General features: G+C 46.7%; 1 protein-coding gene across 2 annotated transcripts in view; it reads right to left on the reverse strand.

The window, feature by feature from the left end:
- The window catches only part of NRDE2 (NRDE-2, necessary for RNA interference, domain containing), a 54,830-nt gene continuing 29,712 nt past the window's right edge, over nt 1–25,118 (reverse strand). Inside the window, exons 7-14 of one of the 2 annotated variants that reach the window (XM_054449888.2) lie at nt 24,284–24,417; nt 20,676–20,796; nt 15,133–15,308; nt 12,659–13,045; nt 10,656–11,584; nt 8,822–8,960; nt 1,010–1,081; nt 1–410 (exon numbers count right to left, since the gene is read on the reverse strand). In XM_054449888.2, the coding sequence (XP_054305863.2) occupies nt 285–410; nt 1,010–1,081; nt 8,822–8,960; nt 10,656–11,584; nt 12,659–13,045; nt 15,133–15,308; nt 20,676–20,796; nt 24,284–24,417 (2,084 nt within the window). In that variant the 3' untranslated portion in view covers nt 1–284. Of the gene's footprint in view, nt 411–1,009; nt 1,082–1,190; nt 1,426–8,821; nt 8,961–10,655; nt 11,585–12,658; nt 13,046–15,132; nt 15,309–20,675; nt 20,797–24,283; nt 24,418–25,118 lie in introns of those variants that run through there. The other variant, XR_008493828.2, reaches the window with a different exon arrangement.

Genomic DNA, 25,118 nt, shown 5'->3' on the forward strand with positions numbered 1-25,118 from the left:
TGCACGCCTCAATCATCGTCGGTTTAATGACCACTTGGTATGACTCTCTGGCTATGTACATATATACACATATTCACATATATAATATGTAAATAGCTTTTGTGTCATTTACACACCCAAAAAGCGTGCAAGATGTGAGAGGCTGGCAGCCCACATTATTACTATCGAGAAAGAACATTTCAAAAGCTGCGTTCTCCTAACACACACGTTCTCCACTCGTGCCTCCTAGCTCCGCAGGGCGGGCAACTTGACCTCGAAGCCACAGCCCGTTTCCCCGCTGCTCTCTAATCCTCCAGCAGCAGCTCCAGCTCCTCCAGTGGCAGGCGCACCCGGAGCTCCTTCTCAGTCATTAGGTCCAGGATCTCCTGCATCTCATCGGGGAAGTACTCCACGGCGTCCAGGTACAACACCTAGGGGCAGGCAGGAAGGCCACCCCACTCAGCCGCCACTTCCTGTCAGCCTGGAGGAGCTCAGGAAGCAAGGGCCAGGTTCCTGGTGACGCTGCCCTCCTGTCGCCCTCCACAGCCCCTGCTCCCCTTGGCTCAGACTTTCTTAACTCGGGCAGCACTGGGCATGTTCAGGAAGGACACTGAACTCGCAAAAGTGAGCAAACGCCAAGCAAGGCCTTCTCTTTTAAAAGGGGTCCAGGAATTGCTGGCCATCGCCCTCAGTTTCACTTCTGAGTGTCACCTGACCTGGGCTCTCACAGCCGGGCTGGGACATGATCCCAGCTCTTTCAGCATCTGGGCTGGACTCTGACCAAATGCTGGGAAACCAGCTACCCACAGCAACACTTCCATGAAGCACCAGCCCCAGGCAGGGCCAGGCTCTGACTCCACAGGGAACAGTTTCACCAGGAAAAGGCTCTGGATGTACCTTGGGACAGGGTATGGCGTCCATGAGCCGAGCATCCCCAGTGCCGCGGGGCAGGCTGGGAAGACACTAGCTGGACGGAGACCTGGCGGGAAGTCTTCGGGAAGCTGAAGATGCCATGGCCTTTAACACTTACCTTTGCCCAAGGACAATTCTGAAGTGCTTTGTAGAATACACCTTTGCTTCTTTCTTTATTTCCTAAGGAAACCTGAGGTGAGGGGGAGAAAATACAAACATGATTAGCTGACACAGAGAGGCTAAGGCTACACAAACACCCCTGGATGACGGGCACAAGCCCTCAGCTGCAGTGAGCCCACCTGTGCAGAGGGCCTGGCACCGTCACGGTGGCCGTGGGACAGGGGCAGGCGCCAGGGAGCACTCTCAGAAGCCACTGCTGTGTTGGGGTTGTTTCCTCCCATTGAAATGGCCCCGGAGTGTCAATCCTGAACACTACTGACTTTTTAAAGTCCCGGATCTCCTCCTTTGCTGTAGGCTGTCACGTCTGGGGGTTAGTAACAGTGCTTGAAACCAAGGAGTGTCGGTGAGATGAGGCTGAAGACATTATACAAATAGAGAAAATCTACAATACTTATCTTAGAAAACGTAGAGAAGACACTTGCTTTAATACTTGCCATTTTCTGAAAACTATCTTTTAGAGAAATGAGACGGCCAGGACTGTGATCACTGACCTTACAAAAGGTGCAAGTTCCATCGGCAATCTCAGTATCTGTGTGGATATTCAGCATGTGTTCTCTCTAGATATAAAACCCTCCGTCTCGACTCAGCCACACAGCCTCCTTCCCAGCCCAGTGTGGAAGGAGACCCAGCCTGGGACCTCCACTGACAACAGCCCCTCTCAAGCCCTCCAAGGAATCACAGCCCACACGGGCAGCTCCACAGGTAGCTGTGCAGCCAGGAGTGGGCACAGGCAGGGCTTGTGGAGCTGAAGTCTCTGTTTCCACCCACCCCGTCCTGCAAGCTCCCCTCCCTCAGAAGGTTCTAGGGGACGCCGGCCCTGCCCAACCAAGCGGCCGGGGCACAGCATCCAGCCCGGGACCAGTGAGGGCTGCTGACTGGCTTCCCAGAAACCTGAACAGTGGCATCCAGGGACTCCAATCTCCAATTTACATCTCAGGAACTCCATCTACGAAGGATGGCCTCACTCCCTTTTCAATTTGTTTTGTTTTCATTTTTGTTTTTTTTTCACTGTCTGTGTTGCCCAGGCTGGCCTTGAACCTCTGGGCTCAAGCAGTCCTCCCACCTCAGTCTCCCAAGTAGCCGGGACTCCATGGCCGGTCCTTCTCAACTGTTAACTCCCACAGTCACAGGGAACGGAACTGTGATGATCCTGCTTCAGGCAAGGCCCAGTCTTTCCCCAGCCTCTGCGAGTGCCACGCACAGGGCCAGCTGTGAGGCTCGGAGGACTCCTGTGTGTCCTCCCTGGTGGGAGCCTCCAGTTCTGAGGCTGAGCCTCTGAATTTATAACCAAAGAGCCATTGAGCGCTGTCCTTCCCATCCTAACATACTTCAGCGTCCTTTCCTAAGATACTGACAAAATGTAAGCTTTTTTGTCCTTTTTGAAAGATAAAAGAAAAACTTTATGACTGTACTTTCTCAACCATGCACAGCTAATCCCGGAACCCAACAAATCCAGGCACACAGCTGGCTAGCCTCCATCAGCGCTGGAGACGCCCTCACTGTACGGAGGTATGGGAGGGCTCGACGCCAAGTGAAAGCTTAGTGGTGACCACGTGTGGCTTCCGTCCATGATTTCATATTCTGAGACGTGGCCTGCGTGTACCTTTGACCTCTGACTGGCACAGAGTCTCGAGGGTGGGAAGAGTTCATGGGCGCTATCTGGCTCTCCTGGTCCTCCTTTCTCACCTTCTGAACTGACAACTGAGACCCCTCATGAAATTCCTAAGTCAGGACTGAAACATAACAGAGAGGGCAACTCTTCTTTGCTGGAGTTCCCATGGTACTGTGTCTGCACCCTACGGGATTGTGTCCAGGTAAATGTCTCCTCAGGTGGACTGGGAGCATCTCAGGTAACCAACAGGGTCTTTGCTGGGAACCTAAGAAAATAGCTAATGGAGGAGCAGAACTGCCGTGATGGGTGCCTGAGTGTGTGTGTGATTCGGCCAAGGGCAGTCTCCCAGAGGGAAGCAGGAATGGAGACTTCATACAGAGGCCGCTTCCCTCACACGAAGCCCCAGGAACCAAATCTCATACCAACCATCTGAAGAACTCAGCCAACAAGATGCTGGCTGGGCACAGTGGCTCACACCTGTAATCCCAGCACTTTGGGAGGCTAAAGCAGGCAGATTGCTTGAGCTCAGTAGTTGAAGACCAGCCTGGGCAACATGGCAAAATGCTGTCTCTAAAAAATACAAAAATTAGCCCAGCACAGTGGTATGCACCTGTGGTCCCAGCTAAGGTGTGGGGATTGCTTGAGCTCAGGAGGTTGAGGCTGCAGTGAGCCGAGACTGCACCACTGCATTCCAGCCTCCATGACAGAGCAAGACCCTGTCTCAAAAAAAAACAAAAAATGCTTATGACTCAGACCTGAGCTGGGCCATAATAATCCTCCCCTGCATGACCACGGGGGAGGCGAGTGACAGTGGCGGGCAGCTGCCCATCGGCCGCATCGCTAACGTCCCGAGTGTTTGAGTCCTCCGTGTAGAGAAGCTATTTGGTGCTTCGTAATCACTTGTTTTGGCATTTGTCTACCTTCTTAGCAGATGTGTGCCACCTCCCCATGGGGGAAGCAACAGCTCTAAAAAACGAGGAAGCTGAAGGTCTTAAGGCTTTTGCAAATTTTGATTCTCTTTTTTTATCTCCTTATAAACAAATCTGAACAGTTAGCTTATACAATTTTTTAAGTAATTTAACAAAACATAACCAACTTTGTCCAAAAAAAAAAGATGCATTTCTATAATGCTCCCTCCGTGTGCTCCTGAGAGAAGACTGACACTCTGCTGAGAGGTTTATCGGTTTATCTCTGATAGAACTCAGGGGGATTCTTTTCCCTCCCACCAGCTCTTGTAAATATGGCCTTTCAATACACACCGACTCCTGCCAGCTGTCAACAGGATGGAAGAAATTATACTAGAGGGTAAAAGAAAATCTAATGATTCACAATTCAGAAATGCCACTCTGCCCTTTTTATTTAAGACGTCTTTCATCAGTCCCCTGAAATCAGCTAACTGGCTTATATACTCATAGTTACTTCTTTATTGTGTAGGTAGATGACCAAATTAAAGGATTTTAAGTATCTTGAAAAAACTGTAATTTTAGCTAAAACAACAAAACAATAAACAAGCCAGGCGCAGTGGCTCACGCCCATCATCTGAACACTTTGGGAGGCTGAGGTGAATGGACTGCTTGAGCCCAGGAGTTTGAGGCTAGCCTGGGCACCATGTGAGACCCCATCTTTACAAAAAATAAAAAAAACAGCGAGGCATGGTCGTGCATGCCAGTAGTCCCAGCTACTCAGGAGGCTGACGTGTGAGGATTGTATGAGCCCAGGAGGTTGAGGCTGCAGTGAGTCGTGATAGTGCCATTGCACTCCAGCAGCCTGGGCAACAGAGTAAGATCCTATCTCAAAAAAAAAAAGTTTGGCTGAGAGTGTTAATGTATATGCAAAACAGCACATTTGAAAGTCTCTCCTAAAAGCGAGGTTTTAACCTGCTAAATTCCAACATTAGTGGAAAATTTTAACTGCTGTTTGTCCAATTCCTTTCCCTCCATGGCCAAGAATAAGCTTTAATTCCTTCAAACTTTTTTTTTTGAGATGGAGTTTCACTCTTGTTGCCTAGGCTGGGGTGCGGTGCCGCGATCTCGGCTCACCACAACCTCCGCCTCCCGGGTTCAAGTGATTCTCCTGCCTCAGCCTCCCGAGTAGCTGGGATTACAGACATGTGCCACTACGCCCAGCTAATTTTGTATTTTTAGTAGAGATGGGGTTCCTCCATATTGGCCAGGCTGGTCTCGATCTCCCGAACTCCTTCAAACATTTTTACAGGGAAAAAAGTGCAAGCAAGCAAATAAGCTTGCGTGCATGTTGCAAGAGTATATGTATGTGCATATGTATAAGCATGCACGTATGTGCACAGGTACACAAAAAGGCACAATCGCACAACCAACCTCACAGCCCTCCTCCAGGGAGCCTTAGCCTTCCCCCGGCCTGCAAGGCTCCCTTCTTCTGCCTCTTCAGGCACTTGCTACACCTTCACCTTGCATGCTGGCCCTAATGTAATTTTTCACTGTATTAACAAAGTGCTAGGAGCCTGCCCAGATGCCTCAGGAACTGCTAGGGGCAGTCTCTGCTCTAATGAGTCCTTAGTTCCAATACTACCTTTCCAAAAAGAGAGAAATTCTCTAAGGGGCCAGATCTTTTTTTCAAAGCCAATAAGCACTTTTTGTCTACAGCCCAACCAAACTAGGCTCATGGCAGATTCTTAGTAAAAATATTGTACATTTGCACCTTACCCTGCCTCTACCTGTAAAAGACTGGGTAAGTTAAACTGGCAAATGTGCAAGCTCCACCATTTTAAATGTAAAGATGGGCGGAATCTTTATGCTGGGAATATCAGGGAGCATCTGCTCTGCTCCCTCAGCTGAACAGCCTGATGACAGGAGTGGAGGTTTCATTAAAACCCTGGGCTCCTGACTCTGCTGCCTCAAACTGTTGTCTCTACTAACAGCAGCATCCTGCCTGCAAGTTTCCAGCTCACACACGAGTCAAACCATAAGATCAGAGCTTCTGGGTCTGAAGATAAATGTTAAGAGAAATGCACAAACTTTTGCGTTTTTTTTTTTTTTTTTTTTTTTTTTGAGACGGAGTCTCGCTCTGTCGCCCAGGCTGGAGTGCAGTGGCGCAATCTTGGCTCACTGCAGCCTCCGCCTCCCAGGTTCAAGCGATTTTCCTGCCTCAGCCTCCCAAGTAGCTGGGACTACAGGTGCCCGCCACCACGCCCGGCTAATTTTTTGTATTTTTAGTAGAGACGGGGTTTCACCGTGTTAGCCAGGATGGTCTCAATCTCCTGACCTCGTGATTGCCCACCTCGGCCTCCCCAAAGTGCTGGGATTACAGGTGTGAGCCACCACACCCAGACGTGGTAATTCATTTTTGATGCCAACTTCTGCCCCCAAAACTGTGCCCATTATTCCTGAGTGTGCCCATGAACAGCTGTCCTGAGGTCACGGGTCCTGCCCAGCCCCTCAGGCCTTCAGTGCCTGGCTCCTTCCAGAGGTCAGAGAGACACACCCGATGAATTCTGGAATCAAAGACAGGAATGAGTGGGGGCCCAACAGATACAGATGCTCGCTCTGTATCTCTTTACACTCCAGTTTTGTCATATGTAACATGATCAAGTTTTGAGAATTTATCCTATGGAAATCTTCAGATATATACATAAGATTTATGAGTAAGGAAGGTCACTTTGGTTTTTTTTTGGTTTTTGTTTTTTTTTTGAGACAGGGTCTCACTCTGTCACCCAGGCAGGAGTGCAGTGGTATGATCTCAGCTCACTGCAACCTCCGCCTGCAGCTCACTGCAACCTCCCTGGTTCAAGCGATTCTCTTGCCTGAGCCTCCCAAGTAGCTACGATTACAGATGCCTGCCACCACATCCAGCTAATTTTTTTTTGTATTTTTAGTAGTGACGGGGTTTTGCCATGTCAGCCAGGCTGGTCTCGAACTCCTGACCTCAGGTGATCCGGCTGCCTCAGCCTCCCAAAGTGCTGGGATCACAGGCATGAGCAGCCTCCCAAAGTGCTGGGATCACAGGCATGAGCGGCCTCCCAAAGTGCTGGGATCACAGGCATGAGCAGCCTCCCAAAGTGCTGGGATCACAGGCATGAGCAGCCTCCCAAAGTGCTGGGATCACAGGCATGAGCAGCCTCCCAAAGTGCTGGGATCACAGGCATGAGCCACCACACCTGGCCAGGAAGATCACTTTTGATTTCCGAAACGTACGATATTCATTGAAGACCATTTGGATACGACTGAGTATCCCTGAACTAAAGCAAGAGGCCTAGAAGACTGTGTTTCTAAAAAAAACGTGCAACTTGGCAACAGATGTGTTACAGTAAACAAGGCCCAGCCCAATGCCAGGCCTTTAACCCAAGGCTGAGCCAATTCACAGATTCTATTAAGCCAAAGAGCCACCTTTCAGCTTGTACATTCACATTCACAAAATTAAATGGTGTCTCACCATATTTAATCTCTATGGTACTTTTACATGAACACAAAGCTGCTTTAGAAATGTCGATTTTAGGCTGGGCATGGTGGCTTACACCTGTAATCCCAGCACTTTCAGAGGATGAGACAGGCGGATCACTTGAGGTCAGGATTTCAAGACCAGTCTGGCCAACATGGCAAAATCCCATCTCTACTAAAAATGCAAAAATTAGCTGGACTCACGCCTGTAATCCTAGCTACTCAGGAGGCTGAGGCAGGAGAATCACTTGAACCTGGGAGGCAGAGGTTGCAGTGAGCTGCGATCCCACTACTGCACTCCAGCCTGGGCAACAGAATAAGACCTTGTCTTAAAAAAAAAAAAAAAAGAAATAATTGATTTTTTTTTTTTTTTTGGAGACAGAGTCTCACTCTGTTGTTCAGGCTGGAGTACAGCGGCATGACCTTGGCTCACTGCAGCCTCTGCCTCCCAGGCTCCAGCAATTCTCCTGCCCCAGCCTCCCAGGTGGCTGGGATTACAGGCGCATACCACCACACCAAGCTAATTTTTGTATTTTCAGTAGAGACGGGGTTTCGCCATGATGTCCAGGCTGGCCTCGAACTCCTGACCTCAGGTGATCCATCTGCCTTGGCCTCCCAAAGTGCTGGGATTACAGGCATGAGCCACTGTGTCCAGCCAGAAATGTTGATTTTTAAAATTACATCCTAGATTACATTTTTTTTTTAAGAGACAAGGTCTCATTTTGTCGCCCAGGCCAGAGTGCAGTGGTGTGATCATAGCTCGCTGCCACCTCAAACTCCTGGGCTCAAGGAATCCTCCTGCCTCAACCTCTGGTGTAGCTGGGACCAAAGGCTCACACCACCATGCCCAGCTAACTTTTTAATTTTTTTGTAGAGATGGGGTATCACCATCTTGCTTAGGCTGGTCTTGAACTCCTGGGCTCAAGCAATTTTCCTGCCTTGGCCTCCGAAAGTGCTGGGACTACAGGCCTGAACCACTGCACCACCCAGCCTGAACCTTTTTTTTTTAATAACAAAACAAGGCCGGGCACGGTGGCTCACGCCTGTAATCCCAGCACTTTGGGAGGCCGAGGCAGGTGGCTCATGAGGTCAGGAGTTCAAGACCAGCCTGGCCAAGATGGTGAAACCCCATCTCAACTAAAAATACAAAAAATTAGCCAGGCATGGTGGCAGGTGCCTGTAATCCCAGCTACCTGGGAGACTGAGGCAGAGAATTGCTTGAACCCAGGAGGCGGAGATTGCAGTGAGCCGAGACCGCGCCATTGCACTCCAGCCTGGGCAACAGAGTGAGACTCCGTCTCAGGAAAAAAAAAAAAAAAAAAAAAAAAAAAAATCAGGACCTAGAAATTCTTATGAGCAGAATGGCAAAGAATATAGGTCTCTTTCAAAGGAAAGCTCTTAGACCTTTTGCAAGTTGCCGACTTAAGTCAACTCAGAGAAACCCACATTAAATCCTATTGCACTGAATAGCCCAGTAACTACTCTTCAACTTCGTTCTACCAAATATTTTGAGGAGATGGACCACTTGCAACCTCTTCCCAAGTCCTGAGAAATCTGACATTATTCCATCAGGATTTCTTAGAGATTCACCAATGCCAAGAAGATGAGAGTGAAATATGGCCTCCCAGCTCTCCTGGGCAGGGGCTACTGGACACCCATACTTTCTCATTTACGAAGGAAGAGGTAGAGATCTGCATGAACACAAAACATCTCAATATTTTCTTACCAGAAAATTCAAATACATCCTCCACAGCAAGGGGCACTGGCTGCCACTGTCGCTGCGCATGGCATTTTCAAACAGGGCTTGGATCCGATGCATTAAGCCGGTCTCGGGAATTGTGGCGTGGATCTCTCTACCGTCTAACCTGCAAGGCAAAGGCTCACGTGACTCTGACACAAGCTCTCTCATCCTACATCCCAGGAGGAAGAGATGCCTTAGTGATGACAAGTGTCAGCAACAACCAGATCAGAGAGAGTCAGGGGAGAGCTGTCCCTCAGGCGTAGGGCACTGTGTACGGGGCTTCTCCAAGGCCAGGAGAAGGCACAGGCCAGAGTTCTGTGGTTTCCACACCACACCGGATCTGTCTTGAAGTCACACAAAAACCCACTCACCTCTGTTTGCTAAAGAAAACTACCCTTTGCTGGGCGCGATGGCTCATGCCTGTAATCCCAGCACTTCGGGAGGCCGAGGTCGGTAGATTACAAGGTCAGGAGTTCGAGACCAGCCTGGCCAATATGGCGAAACCTTGTCTCTACTAAAAATACAAAAATTAGCTGGTGCCTGTAGTCCCAGCTACTCGGGAGGCTGAGGCAGGAGAATTGCTTGAACCCGGGAGGCAGAGGTTGCAGTGAGCTGAGATCATGCCACTGCATTCCAGCCTGGGCAACAGAGTGAGACTCCGTCTCAGAAAAAAAAAAAAGAAAGAAAGCTACCCTTTAATCAGCAGAATGCAAATTCTGCTTTACAGGAAGAAAAGACCTTTTGATTTATAATAGAGAAAGCAAGGCTCACATGGAGTGAACAAAATCCCAATGGAAGAAATAAAAAAACAAGTGAAATATTATTCAAAGACAATTTTGGCTTATAAGGTCAGAGTGAAGCAACGGCAAAGATTCTGGGAAAACAATGATGCCTAAGCTAATGTGTCCCCCAGATTAACATTTAACCTTTAGAGAGAAAATACTGCATCAGGCCGGACGCTGTGGCTCCCTCCTATAATCCCAGCACTTTGGAAGGCTGAGATGGGAGGATCGCTTAAGCTCAGGAGATGGAGACCAGTCTGGGCAATATGGCAAAACCCCGTCTCTACAAAATAAAAAAATTAGCCAGGCGTGGTGGTGCCTGTAGTCCCAGCTACCGGGGAGACTGAGGTGGGAGAATCACTTGAGCCCAGGAGGTCAAGGCTGCAGTGAGCTGAGACTGCACCACTGCACTCCAGCCTGAGCGACAGAGTGAGAACCTGTCTCAAAAAATAAAAAGAAAAGAAAATATCGTATCAAAGATGGAATTTAAACATGACACTTCTGTCACTAGGAATGCTGACAGATGCTCCCAGTCACTACACACTTTGTGCCAAGCACTTACCTCACTGACCCCTCAGAGAGACCCTATGAAGTAGGTTCTTCATTCCCATCTGACAGAGAGGGAGCTATGAGAGGGGAAGTTGCCTGCTCGAGTTCACCCAGCCGAGAAGAGCTGGCACTGGAATCCAGAGAGCTGCCACCTGGCCCCTGTGCTCTTAGCCATCAGGCTTTCGTGACGGCTTCTCAGCATTCCCATGATCTGACGGCCACCACCCATGCACACAGAAGCAACATTCACACTCCCCAGAAGCACACCCAGGCGACAGCCACCAACCCCTCTCCTGAGAGGTGCCACTACTTTGTGTCTTGCTCGCCTTTCAATCCGTTATTCTATGACACCTACAGCCCCACGGCAGGTGTTCTGGGCACCGTGCCGTGTTCATCCCTGTATTCCTGAGACCCAGCAAGGTCGGGGGAACACAGCAAGCATTCCATAAACATTTGCGGGGCACACGAACAGGACGGTCTGGAATTACCTCTGGACGGTTTCCACCAGTCTCTTCCTCAGTTTCTCAGCTTCAATTGCAAACAACCAAGGCTCCAAGGGTTTGGCAGACCTGGTGATTGTGTCAAAAAATCTCCTGGTCTTGCTGGCACTGTGGGACTTATTCTGAATCTGTACATAGGACCTCCAAAGAACCTGGTTGCCTGGATACAACTTTAAAGCCTGTGAGAGTGCCTCTCGCAGAGGGGCCAGCGGGTAAACACTCACTTTCATGTGGAATCTCAGCAGGCTCGTGTGCATCAGTGTGATGGCTTCGAGAACACTGGTCCAACTCTGGGAGCTGGCACTGTCCCCCTCGCCAGAGCCTTCTGGGAAAACAGAACTGTTCAGTTTTGCAAACACCTGTTCGTATATCCGCACAGCAGCATCAATCCCTATGGTCAAATACTGGAAGAGCATGAAGCATTTAGCCAGGCTAATTAGGCGGCTACAGGAATCGGTGGGAGCTGGATCAGAGACACAGCTGTCACCCAAACAGTCCTGCAGCGCGTGCTCGTAAGCCTTTCGCGCTTTCAAAATGCGAACAGCCGACACCTGTCCAGCGTAGGGCCCATAGGGGCTGCTCTCAGTCAGCTTGGTTAATATGTGAACAGCTCGGGCTGTGGCGGCCCCTCTCACTTCTGGCGACAGCTCCACCTCCAGCTCAGCATAGAGCAGACTGAGCTCACAGAGGTCAGAGTCTTTCAGTTCTCTGCTTCCTGCCATGCCGAGTGCTGTGTCAAAAACTTTTCTAGCATCCTCTGTGTTGCCAAGCAACCACTCCAGATGTGCATACTGCTTCCACAGGCAAAAGTTGTTGCAGTTTTCTGGCTCCTTAAGGAGATTCTTGGCTAGTTTTTTGCAGTTCTTCCCTTGTGACTTTAATCTCTTCTTGTTTTTAGGGTGCAGGCACCAAATGACCTACAGGGAAAAAGAGAAGAATGACTTCAGGTGCTCTGTAATTAAGGCATCCTCTGCTGCCAACTGTAGAAAGCACTGACAGGAAAAAAGGTGTCTAAACTTCCTCCCTTTATCACAGGTCTGGTAAACACTGAGGCTCTGTGAGCTGGAAAAGAAATGAGGATTTTTACCAGGGCCACAAGTTCCCCCAAATTTACAATCCAGGGTTCCAGCTGAAATCTCTATAAACAAGGCTGATACCTACAAATGTTCTTCTCCAAAGAGATGTGGCCACAACATTTTAACACACTATTTCAATACAACCTGGTGTGTGTAATCTGTAGTTGAAGCTTCAGAACTTGGGTGCTAAGAGAGCCAGTACTAACTGTGGCCAGCAGAGGACAGAACAGCCAATCCAGACTCATTTCTAGCAGAAAGCGGAGGGTAAGTATTATAAGTAGCTTATCTATTATTTATTTTTGAGATGGAGTCTCACTCTGTCACCCACGCTGGAGTGCAATGGTGTGATCTCAGTTCACGGCAACCTCCGCCTCCCATGTTCAAGCGATTCTCCTGCCTCAGCCTCCTGGGCAGCTGGGATTACAGGCACATGCCACAACGCCCAGCTAATTTTTGCATTTTTAGTAGAGACAAGGTTCTGCCATGTTGGCCAGGCTGGTCTCGAACTCCCGACCTCAGGTGATCCGCCCGCCTCGGCCTCCCAAATGCTGGGATTACAGGCGTGAGCCACCGCACCTGACGCTGATCTATTTTAATAAGCCCCTGAATGCTCTGACGCTGCTCTAAAACTATTCTGAGCACTCATTGTTCATATAAGAACGGGGACCTGGTAGTGCAAGATAATACAATAAACAGCTCGAGAGTCACTGAGGTAGCCTGACTCGTTCCTGTCTTACTCCTCTTCACTGCAGCCCCTCAGAAGGGCAAACACACACAAGGTGCCTTCAGGGTCACTGGAGGAGGAGGTGCTGGGGCATAGTTCCAGGGAGAGCACTCGGAGGCTTACAATCCCGTTTATAAACACTGACATGAAATGAAAAGTCCCCAAACACGGGAGGATGAGTCTGGAATTACCTTTGCAATCTCATACTGTAACCAGGAGAAGCAGAGCTGGGACTTCTCTTTGCCTGAAAACAAAGGCATGACAAGGTGGAAGACATTGCGGATGAACTCCTCGCCCTCTCGGTTCTGACCCCTGGTCCAGCGAGGACAGCCTAACCTATCCATGCGGCCAACACAGCTAGCCCCAGAAAATGAAGGGTTGAAAAAAGTCAAGGGCTTTTCATCATAAAGTCCATTATCAAAGATGCTGTTCTCATCCATGGCCAGATAAAGACAGGAGGCTGGAGGAGTAAAGCCAGAAGGCACACCCAAGAACTGCAGGAAGGCCTCCACCAGCTGGAACTGAAGATCGTGGCTGCAAAGTCTGATCAAAGACTGCCCAATATCATCAAACAACACCTGCAACAAAGACAAAACAAAGCGACCCATGTAACGAAACAAAACCTGCACAGTTGTCACAATTCTCTTTATATGCAGGTACTAATGGTTCAACATTATTCAAATTAAATCAATTTTAAACAGACAGGAGCTAAGCTCTCTGTTAGCACAAGCCAGAGACCTCGCAAGGCAACCTGGACAGCTGGAGAGTAACTGTTGGGCAGCCCTGTGGTGCCATTAACATTTCAACACATGGGAAAGCCTGAGAAGGAGAGAAGGCATGAACAGGTTTAAGCCAGAAGCTTTCAAAGTATCCTGATGGATTTGTAGAAAATCTAGAAACATGTTCACTTCTGAAAGCATACATAATTGCTTTTGTACTTTGATAACGCATGATGGCGAAAAATTTGTATTGTAAGATGGAAGATAAGAACTTTACTATTTGTGGTTTCCTTGTACGAAATTGCTCCAAGAAATGAAAACTATGCTCAAAACTAGATAAACAGACAAAACTAGATAAACAGACTGAAGGTAAGAAGGAACCTACAGGAGCAATGGAGCATGTTAAAAGCAATTATAAGAGCCAAATACTAACTGTAAATGTCTATAGCTGAGTTCATGTAATAATTTAAAAACATAAGGCCAAGGAGGCCACCCTTTGTGTCCTGGTGCTGCTTATCTGATTGGTCTTTGCGGCTCTCAGCAAAGAGGAAATCATAACATAAGCACAATAAACTAGAGTATGTGGGACTCAATCAAAACCATCAATTAATCAGAAAGCTGCTTCTTTACGTTAAAAATAAATCAGAAAGCTTTTCTCCCCCAGGCTTTGATTACAGAAAAAGCTAAGTGGCAAGAAATTGCTTGCAGCAGCAGTCTGCTCCAGAAATCTGCTTCCAGGAGACTGCTGGGACTCTAAGCCTTGAGAAATGACTTCCAGAAGGGTGGCTATGAACTCTACAGAATCCTCAGATACCAAAGAAAGATTCCACTCTTCTGCAGACATTCAGCTTCAGCGAAGCAAGAGGCCTCCTGGGTAGTCCCCTCTCCAAGACTTCCAGTGAGTTGAGGCTTCCCTAGAAGCTGGCCCCTTCTTCCTCCAGAGATCACCTCTGTCTCTATCCCCACTTCTCTGTGTCCTCACTCCAGTCTGGCCACCCCATTCCCCACTCCTCAAACGCTCCTGGCACTCTGGGGCCTTCACTTGTGCTGATCCCTCTGCCCAGAGCAGATGTTCCATCATCAAACAAATATTCCTTCAACATCCAAGAGGATTCACTGAGTGCTCACCACAGGACAAATGCTGTTCTAGGCATTGACGTCAGAGCACTAAACAAAAGGGATAAACTCCTTGCCTTCAGGGCACCTCGTTTGTAGAAAAGGTCACAGAGCTCCAAGACACAGAGTTGGTATCTTGTGAAACTGGATCAATTCTAGGTATCAAGACAGCATTTCTTGATTTTCATTTAAAACCTCCAGAGCTGCTGGCCACTAAACACAGGGCAGCATGTAACAAGTCACATGGTAACAGTAAATGAGATAACACAGGTGAACTGCCTGGCACGCCACAGGTATTCAATAAACATTAATTTCTTCTTCCGCAAGACACACTGATGCCAACTGTCCAACATGGACCTTACGGCCAGTCCCTCTTGTCTTCTAGAGTCCAGTCTATCTGCTACAGCTTCACGGACCCAAGAGTGGGGTGGGGAAAGTGGACACAAGGAAAGAATCTAGAACAGTGATTCTGAGTTTTTTGAATAATCTGTATGTATCCCACAGGGCTCCACATGAAAAATTAACCGAATGACCTGGAAGACAATCTCCAGAGGGGTGACCACAAGGGCCCACCCACCTACTAGGGGACAGGAGCTCTCTGGTCAACCACCTATATGCTCCCCCATCATCAGCAGCCAAGGAAATTCTACACTGATATCCAGCAGGAAGGAAGTTTCCACAGATGAGAACAGGAGCAGGTTAGCATCTCCTAAGCTAGCCAACTGCTAAGAGAGCTCCAGCGGCCTCCTTTCAGATAACCAAAGCGCATGGGAATGGAAAGCAGGCAGGGACCCCCGGACAGCTTCCTGCCTGGGGCGGAGGATACGTGCCTGTCTCTCGGGATCCTCACAGTCTTCCTCGGTTTGCTTCTTGGTCTTATCAGGACGCCAGGGCTGCCAGTGCCTCTGGTCACGGGAACGCTCAGCAGCAAGCCAGATCTGCCACCTGGGCAGAGTCTTATCTTTTATTTCCTGGTCATCCTCTTCTGGTTCATCGTCATCCTCATCTAGACAAGAATGAGATTTCTTCACCTCATCAGCAAATAAAACCACCATCGCCACTCAATCAGCCTCCTATGTCAGGGACTGTTGGGCACCCGCAATGCCAAGATGTGTAAGAGCCATGCCAGCCTCCCAGGATACTCTGTGGCATTTAGGTCTTGTAATCAGTCAAGTCCTCAGGAAGCAAAGGAAGACAAGGTGATAAAATCAAATTATTTTTAATAGTATAGTGATTAAAATGGAAATGACACATACTCTAGAACAGTACTGTCCAACAGAACTCGCTGTGATGATGAAAATGCCCTACATACCTGCATTAACAGGGTAGCCACATGTGACTCACTGGGCACTTGAGAGGTAGCTAGTAAAGGAAATGAATTCCTTTTTTTTTTTTCTGAGATGGAGTCTCGCTCTTGTCGCCCAGGCTGGAGTACAGTGGCACAATCTCGGCACACTGCAACCTCCGCCTCCCAGGTTCAAGCAATACTCCTACCTCAGCCTCCTGAGTAGCTGGGATTACAGGTATGTGCCACTATGCCTGGCTAATTTTTTGTATTTAGTAGAGATGGGGTTTCACCATGTTGGTCAGGCTGGTTTCGAACTCCTGATCTCAGGTGATCCACCTGCCTTGGCCTCCCAAAGTGCTGGGATTACAGGCGTGAGTCACCACACCTGGCCTGAATTCTTAATTTTATTTAATTTTAAATAGCCACATGTGGCTAGAGGTTACTGTATTGGACAACACAGTTTTAGAATGCTAAATGACATTTAATGATGGCACTAGTTTACATTTTCTGAAGTCATCTGAACTTTTAGCCAGGGACCGTATAATTAATTATGGCCTATGCTCACTAGAACTTGCCTTTAAAAAAGCCAAATCAGGATATCCAATAATTTATTTCACTTTGTTTCCTAACTCTGAACGTGTAGAAGGGAAGAGGAGGAAAGCCAGAGTTATCTGTAAAGTTCAAGGTTAAAAAATAAAGTGTATAAAATGGTATAGCCACACAGGAAATCATTTTGGCAGTTTCTCACCAAACTAAACATGCACTTAGCATAACTGCACTCTTGGGCACTGATCCCAGATAAATTAAAACCTACGTTTACACAAAAACCTATATGCTAATGCTCAGAAGCAGCTTCATGCATAATCGCCAACACCTGGAAACAATCCAAACATCCTTCGTAGGTTGAACAGTTAAGCTGTGGTCCATTTACACAATGGAATACTACTCAGCAATCAACATGAACAAACCATTGATATATGCAACAATTTGTATGTATCTCAGGGAAACTACGCTAAGTTAAAAAAGCCAATCTCAAAAAGTTACACAAAACACAACTGTTCCCAGGGATGTGGACAAATCGAACCCCGGTGCCCTGCTGGTGGGGATGTAAAATGGTGCAGCTGCCGTCTGATGTATGGAAAACAGCATGGCATACTAGACACAGGATTACCGTATGAGGCGATTCCACTGCTGAATATCTACCCAGGAGAACTGAAAGCAGAGACTCAAACAGATATTGTACACCCAAGTTCATAGCAGCATTATTCACAATGGCCCAGAGGTGGAAGCAACCAAAGTGTGCATTGACAAATGGATGGCTAAACAAAATGTGGTATATACACATAGTGGAGAAGTGTTCGGCTTTAAAAAGGAAGGAAATCCTGGCGCGACATGGATGAACTCTGACGACACTATGCTAAGTGGAATCAGCCACTCACAGGAGGTCAACTATTGTATGATTCCACATCTACCAGGTTCCTAAAGTAGTCACATTCATAGAGACAGAAAGTAGAATGACTGCTGGGGCCTGGGGGGGAGGGAGAAATGAGGAATTTGTCTTTAATGGGTACAGAATTGGGGAAAATGAAAAAGTTGCGGAGGTCGATAGAGGTGATGGCTGCATGGCAGTGTGAATGTACTTAATGTCACTCAACTGTATACTTAAAAATGATCAATTTTATATATATTTTACAACTAAACAAATTTTGTTAATGTTATATACCTTATGATTCCATTTATATAACCTTCATGAGACAACAGGAAAACAGAACAGATTAGTGGTTCCCATGAGTTAGGAGGGGGAAGGGGCAGATGTGGCTAAGAAAGGATACCACGAGGGAGCCTTGCAGTGATGAAACAGTCTGTATCTTGATTGTGGTAGTGATTACACAAAGCTACACACGTGATAGAAACTGCCTAGTACCACAGAAACACACACACCAATGAGTGCATGTAAAATGGTGAAATGTGAATAAACTCTGCAGACTGTACCAATGTCAGTTCCCTGGTTCTGACATTGTACTGTGGTACTACCACTGGAAGGAACTGGATGAAGGGTGCACAAAACCTCTTGGTACATTTTTTCTACTTCTTGTGACTCTATACTATTTCAAAATAAAATATTTTTAAAAACTTAAACACATAATGTGCACATATAATAATAATATATTGTATATATTAGCATTATAGTATATATTAGCATAATGTATATATTAGCATTCTATTATTCCACCAATAGTCTGCCTAAATGCTCTTCTGAGTTTCTCAAAGAAGAAAACTAAATGTATTTATCACCTTCTTCTAAAGATCTATGTTTAAAGTAACCCTTTAATCACTCTGAAAAACTCTTGTAAGAGAAATTACCTTTGTGAGTCATACACCAGACTTAGATACCTGAATTTACTACATTAAGGACACAAAAGATTACAGAGCTTTGGACAGACATTCATGTAAAACAACTACATACTAACAGAAAGTGAGGTCAAGAGAGAAGAAACACGCTATGATAAATGCTTGACTGCACGATGAAATCAACTACCCTCTCAACGCTAACCTTTCAGGATAAATAAGAGAAGTTAAAAATAAAATAAAAACAAAAACTGTTATCAATTAGGTTTGCTGGAATCAAGAAAATTTTCAGCCTTTCTTTTGACCCTCCTAGTTTTTTGGAGGACTTCCATTAAATTCATTAGAAAGAAATTCATAAATTCAGCAAAAGTTTCTCCATAATGGAAATGTGTGAGAAGCTTGCAGAGAATGTAAGTACCAACACAAGTCTCTAACTTGATGCTAAAAGTCAAGGTTTTGATATTAATTTGCATTCCCTTTTGGAGAAAACTAACTTTACACCTGATTTTAAGTGACCATTAGATATCTGGAAACTTATCAGAAGTAAAATTAGTCTGTGGACACTGCTATGAAAACTTTATTGTCACAGAAATGCAGAACACAGCAAACTGTGTAACAGATACTATGCACTGTAATGGGCTCGCTCTCTAACAAAAACCAAACAAAACCAAAAAAACTAAGCCTAAAAACACAGACCCATGCTAAGTCAGTCACTCAGAGAGGAGAGTTACTAATCAGACTTCCATTTTTTTGGCCCTTGCTTATGCGGTCTTGCAGACTCAGTGGCTGCAATACCTACTTCCGTTTCATGCAGGCTGTTTTTCTTCATACGTAAAACCAGTGGTCAGCCTGATGAATAGTTCTCATTCTTTTTGGAAAAGAACACCCCAGGGAAATCTAAACAGCTGAGACTCTGACAGCCCCAAGTGAGGCATGATCACTGCCTGACAGCACTGCCCAGAGGAGAGTTACCCCAAAACACCTGAAGGGCCCCGCTCGCTTCTTAGTGGTACTAGAGATGCTCCCTGGCCCGGAGCTCTGAACTGTCTTGCAAGACAATACCTAATCCAAAGTTTTCATGGTGCAAATGAATAAACAAAGAAAGGTTACACCTGTGAGAAGAAGCTCACTGAGCCTAGGCAAGGAGTCAGTCTCCTGAGTCCTTGTCCATCACTCTTTCCCTATAGAACTTTCAATGAAATCGTCTGCCTGGCAGATCTCTCTCTATGCTGGAACTGCCTTTCGGGGAGTAAAGCAGTTCCTGAATATCTAAGACTTGTTCTGTCCAATACGTCACCATTAATATGTGGCTATCATGCACTTGAAAAGTAGCTAGTCTGGGCTGGGTGCGGTGGCTCACATTGGAAATCCCAGCACTTTGGGAGGCAGAGGTGGGGGGATTACTTGAGGTCAGGGGTTCGAGACCAGCCTGGACCAACACAGTGAAACCTTGTCTCTACTAAAAATACAAAATTAGGTGGGTGTGGTGGTGCATACCTGTAATCCCAGCTACTTGGGAGGCTGAGGCACAAGAATCCCTTGAACCCGGAAGGCGGAGGTTGCAGTGAGCCAAGATTGAGCCACTACACTCCAGCCTGGGTGACAGACCAAGACTCTGTCTCAAAAAAAAAAAAAAAAAAAAAAAGAAAAGTAGCTAGTCTGAACTGAGATTTGCTAAAAGTGTAAAATACACACCAGATTTCAAAGAGTACTAAAAAAAGAATGCAAAATACCTAGTTAATAATTTTTTTTCTTTTTAAAGCACGCAATTGGCATCTGAATCTCTGGTTAATAATTTTAAAATATTGATTACATACTGAAATGTTTCGATATACTAGGTTAAATAAAACACACTATCAAAATTAACATCATCTGTTCCTTTTTACTTTTTTAATGTGGCCACTAGAATATTTGAAATTACACAAAAGGCTCACATTATATTTCTATTGGGCAGCTCTGTGTTAAAGTATAAATCTGGAAAGTATTTGGGGGTCACTTAGAGTGACAGTTAGGTAAATGCTAGGTAATAATTACTTTATAATAGTCCTAAAAAGGTATTTTTCAAAGTATCTGTTGGTCTGTACATTGACAGGATAACAAAAAGACTGTCTGAAATACACACTAAAAAAGAATGGGGTCGGGCGTGGTGGCTCACACCTGTAATCCCAGCACTTTGGGAGGCCAAGGCAGGCAGATCACTGGAGGTCAGGTGTTTCAGACCAGAGAGACCAGCCTGGCCAACATGGCGACCCTATCTCTACCAAAAATACAAACATTAGCTGGGCGTGGTGGCAGAAGCCTGTAATCCCAGCTACTCAGGAGTCTGACGCATGAGAATTGCTTGAACCCAGGAGGCAGAGGTTGCAGTGAGCCGAGATCATGCCACTGTACTCCAGCCTGGGTGACAGAGCGAGATTCTGTCTCAAAAAAAAAAAGAATGGGGATTGGGGCAGTTATTAACAAGATGCCTTCTTCAGTTGCAACCTATAAAAGGAAAAAGGGAAATTACAGAAACTTTCAAATCCTCAAAGCATTATGTACTGAAGGAATAAGTCGACTGCTTTAAAACTTCTAAGGGGAACCCATGACATCTACTTAACATTTTTGACATTTTGATGTTTGTGCAATATTCTGAAGCTACTGATAAATAGCTTAAGCAGATAAACAAATAATCATGATGTAAAAACAAATTCCAGAAGAAACAGATGTACGCATCTTCACTGAGCGGTGACTTACCTGGGTTGATGACCACCCAGCCACCTCGTTCCTGCTGGTGCATCCACGCCTTCCAGCCTCGGGCTCCCTTCTCCCCAGCCCGGGGCTCTCCACTGTCCCAAAAGGGCTCAAAGAATTCCACCTGTTCAGATTTTAGAACGGACATTAGACCTCACTTGTACAAAACTGCTGAGTCAGTGGGCAAAATCCGTGCTGGTGGATATAAGAGAAGCTTATGATCCTTGAAATCATGGTTGCCATCAGTCTTTGAAGTAGATACATGCTACACACCCCGAGATAGAAAAAAGAACCATCTATCATGGCAGGCAGCTTTCAAGATAACCCCCATGACCCTACCCCTGCCTCGTGGTTTTCACACTCGCATGTGAGCTGGACCTAGTGATTCCAACACACAAAATATGGCAAAAGTGATGGGAGGTCACTCCCGAGATTAGGTTACAAAAAGATCAGCTGAGGTTCAGCAAGAAGGGTCTCCAGATGGGGAGGAAGGGAGTAGTTTCCTAGTTCTTATCCTGCCAGGCCAGTCTAACCAGGGACAGTGGCACTGCCAGTTCACCTAGTGTCACTGGACCCCCGAGCTAATTCCTAAAGTCATGCCGCTTTCAAGATATTTTGAAAGGAAAGTTCCAACAAGACAGACCACGAGCTACATGAGATATGGTTGAGCACAACCATATCTTAAGTAACTATATATTCCTAACACCTGGCACAATACTCACTGCCTAGCAGGGACTCAATAAACGCTTGTTGGCACAGATCTGAACAAGGTAGGCAACCAGGGAGTAAAAAGGTCTGCATTTTTTATTTTTTACTTTTTGAGACGGAGTTTCGCTCTTGTTGCCCAGGCTGGAGTGCAGTGGTGTGATCTTGGCTCACTGCAACCTCCGCCTCCCAGGCTCAAGCAATTCTCCTACCTCAGCCTCCCGAGTAGCTGGGATTACAAGTATGAGCCACCACGCCCAGCTAATTTTGTATTTTTTTTAGTAGAGACGGGGTTTCTCCATGTTGGTCAGGCCGGTCTCCAACTCCCGATCTCAGGTGCTCTGCCCACCTCAGCCTCCCAAAGTGCTGGGATTACAGGCATAAGCCACCGCACCCAGCCTAAAGGTCTGCATTTTAAAGCCTGGCCCCATTAGCGCCTCCCTCATTCATTCCGACATTAGGTCTGCAGTGTGTGGTAAGCAGCTCACTGGCAATAAATCTTTCCCTATGGAACAGAATGTGAACACAGCAATGAACAGAAACGTGATCATGTTATCAACTGGAAACAGGACTGTAGAAGTGAGCCAATAACCTACTCAATGAAAGCTTTTGTAAGAAACCTTTTGAAGAGGACACGCAGGCTTCCAGTGGGCACAGCATGGGCCATGAGCCACAGGATTATCCAGCCTGAGCCCTGGGCAGTGCCACGCACGCCTGGAAGAGTATTGCCTCCAGGAGAGTCACGTCAGGGCAGGGCAAACGTCCTGACACATCAGTCATCCTCAGAAAGGGGGACCAGGAAGACTACGCTCCCTCTTTAGAGGTCTGGCTCTTGTAAGAGTGAAGAAAGAAAGTTTACTTAAGAAAAAAATTTTTTTTATAATAGTGTGATAAATGAGTATAATCTATTTGTTTATTCCACAGAAACACAGACCAGTAATATCAGACCTGCCTGTGTTAAATCACACTACTGTGTTTATGGTAACAACGTCTCTCAGTTATAAAAGCAATATGGAATATTATTAAATAAGAAACTTTATTCCAAAGTTGTCATGTAAATGCTTTGGAATTACATGTGCTGTTCGTGTCTGAAACCTCAAGCACGTGGATCAGGGTCTCCCAACACTTTAGAGCAGTGGTCTTTGATGGGTCACATTTGTAGGCAGAACCCTCCACCCATCACTCTGTTCTTATCACAGTGGGTCTTAGGAACAGGGCAGGGGGAGGGGGTGAGAGAAATTCTGATCCTGACCCACAAGGCTCCTTAGAGTCAGCTGAGAATCACTTCTGTAGTACAGCCTATTCTTAAAATCTCACAGCATGTCTTAAAATTACTCTGTTATATGGCTTATTAATGATTGATAATAGCAATTTAACTGGTATAATTCTTTAATCCAATTTTTTCTAGAGGTAGCATCATGATAAAAACGGTCTTTACTGGCAATTCATGAAACTCCCACATGATGGAGGCCTTGGCCTCTCAAGAAACACTTTGGAATGTTCACCATCAACTCATATATTCTGTTTATCTTCCACTAGACGTCTTTACAGAGTAGAAAACTGAGTTTTATTTAGTGGAAAAAGGGAAAAGATACATTTTCTTATATACATAACTCTATAAAAATTCTTTATTTCTTCACTTATCTTCATTTATCTCAAACATTGGCAACGCTCATTTGTCATCTAAAGGATTAACCCTTCCCCAATAAGGATCACTGTTGACAAGGTGCCTCTGTGTAATTTCATTTGCAACTCTAGCGAAGATTGTGGGTACTTAGAAGGTTAACTGGGGAAGTGACGCAAGACCCAAACTAGAATGTGTAAGGGTGGAAGAGAGTAAACAAGGTTTAAAATGGCATGACAACTGTTTCCCTGACTGGGGGAGCTAACCAGCATTTAAATAAAGGCAGAAAGAGGATAGGGGGGAGGAGGGGAGGGGAGGGGAGGAGGGGGAGAGGGGAGGGGAGGAGGAGGGAGGGGGAGAGGAGAGGAGGGGGAGGGGAGGGAGAGGAGAGGAGGAAGGGGAGGGAGAAGGGGGATGGGGAAGGGGGAGGGGGAAGGGGCAGGGGAGGGGCAGGGAGAGGGGAGGGGGAAGGGACAGGGGAAAGGGAGGGGATGGGGGAGGGAGAAGGGAGGGGAAGAGGAAGGGGAAGGGGGAGGGGAGGGGAGGAGGAAGGGGGAAGGGAGGGGAAGGGGGAGGGGAAAGGGAGGGGATGGGGAAGAAGAGGGGAGGGGAAGAGGAAGGGGAAGGGGAGGGGAGGAGAAAGGGGGAAGGGACAAGAAGGGGGAGGGGGAAGGGGGGAAAGGGGAGGGGGAAGGGGGAGGGGGAGGAGAAGGGAGGGGAGGGGGAGGAAGAGGGGAGGGGAGGAGGAAGGGGGAGGAAGAGGGGAGGGGAGGAGGAAGGGGAGGGGGAGGGGAGGAGGAAGGGGGAAGGGGAGGGGAGGGGAGGGGAGGAGGGGGAAGGAAGGGGAGGGGAGGAGGGGGAAGGAAGGGGAGGGGAGGAGGGGGGAGGGGGGAGGGAGAGGGGACGGGAGGAAGAAGGGGAAAGGGGAGGCGAGAGGAGGAAGAAGGGGAGGGGAGGGGGGCAGGGAAAAGAAAAGGAAAAGGAAAGGAGGAAGGCAGGCAGGCAGGTAGGCAGGCAGGGTGGCAGGGTGGGTCCTCAGAGAGCCTTTATGTTGTGAAGGAGGGGGAAGCTTCTTTACCTATCCACATCTCACCACTTTCATTACAAAACTTTCCTCAGATCACTGGACTATTTCTGAGAAGTCCTCCTCAGCAGACTGATATAAAGGAGGATATGATATTTTAAAAACACTACCACACCACCTCTCATTATCCACACCTTCCCCCTCTCCCTCCAGAGAAAGAACCAGGAAGAGAGAGATGAGGCAAGCAGAGCTGGGTACCTGTCCTTTGGTAGGCAGATCTTTCACGCTGTCAGGTTTGAAGAAGGTGAAGTCCACCATGGCCTGGAACAATGAGACGGACTTCTCAGAGTGGCCAGCCTGCCGCAGAAAGTGGCACTGCTGAAGAAAGAGTGCTGCGAACAGGAGGGCAAAGGGGAAGAAGCCTGGTTGATACCATTAAAGGGAAAGAACGTAACTTCTCAAAACAGGCAATTAACACACTGAGAACATCTTTCACCTGCAATCACTATTAATTTACAAAGCTGTGATACATGTCCTGATTTAAAGCATCTCACACAGTATTATAATCCAAGTGTTTGTTCTAATTTTTGTATGAAACCATCACAGAACACAAATATTAACAATAAAAACTATATATAGTACATAAGTCAAGAGGTTGGTCTGAATGCTATCAAATAATCAGAGCTCATTATTACAAGAAAAATTATAGAAAAAGGATGGCGTAGCAGATTTTTATCAGAAAGCAAAGAGCTGTATTCAATTGATCACTAGATGGCATTAGTCACCAGCAACTTTCATCCTATGTTCAGAGTCGGCTGTAAACAAATCAAGGTTCCATGTCTGAACATTCCAGTTCATCTTACTTGTGGTACAATTCCAGCTACTAAATAACACTAAGCTATTTGTGTAGATCACATACAGTAACAAATTCAAGACTCTGTGTCAGTGTGATAAATGCTTATATTTTGAGAGCAATGTATTTCTATCTTTAGATGCCAATAGTAATTAATACTCAATAACAGGGGTTGTGATTAAATAAATGCCTGCTCTGTGCCAGACACTGAGCTAGACTCGCCATGGATTATCTCGTTTA

Source organism: Pongo pygmaeus, chromosome 15 (assembly GCF_028885625.2).
Source record: "Pongo pygmaeus isolate AG05252 chromosome 15, NHGRI_mPonPyg2-v2.0_pri, whole genome shotgun sequence".
Taxonomy (NCBI): Eukaryota; Metazoa; Chordata; class Mammalia; order Primates; family Hominidae; genus Pongo; species Pongo pygmaeus.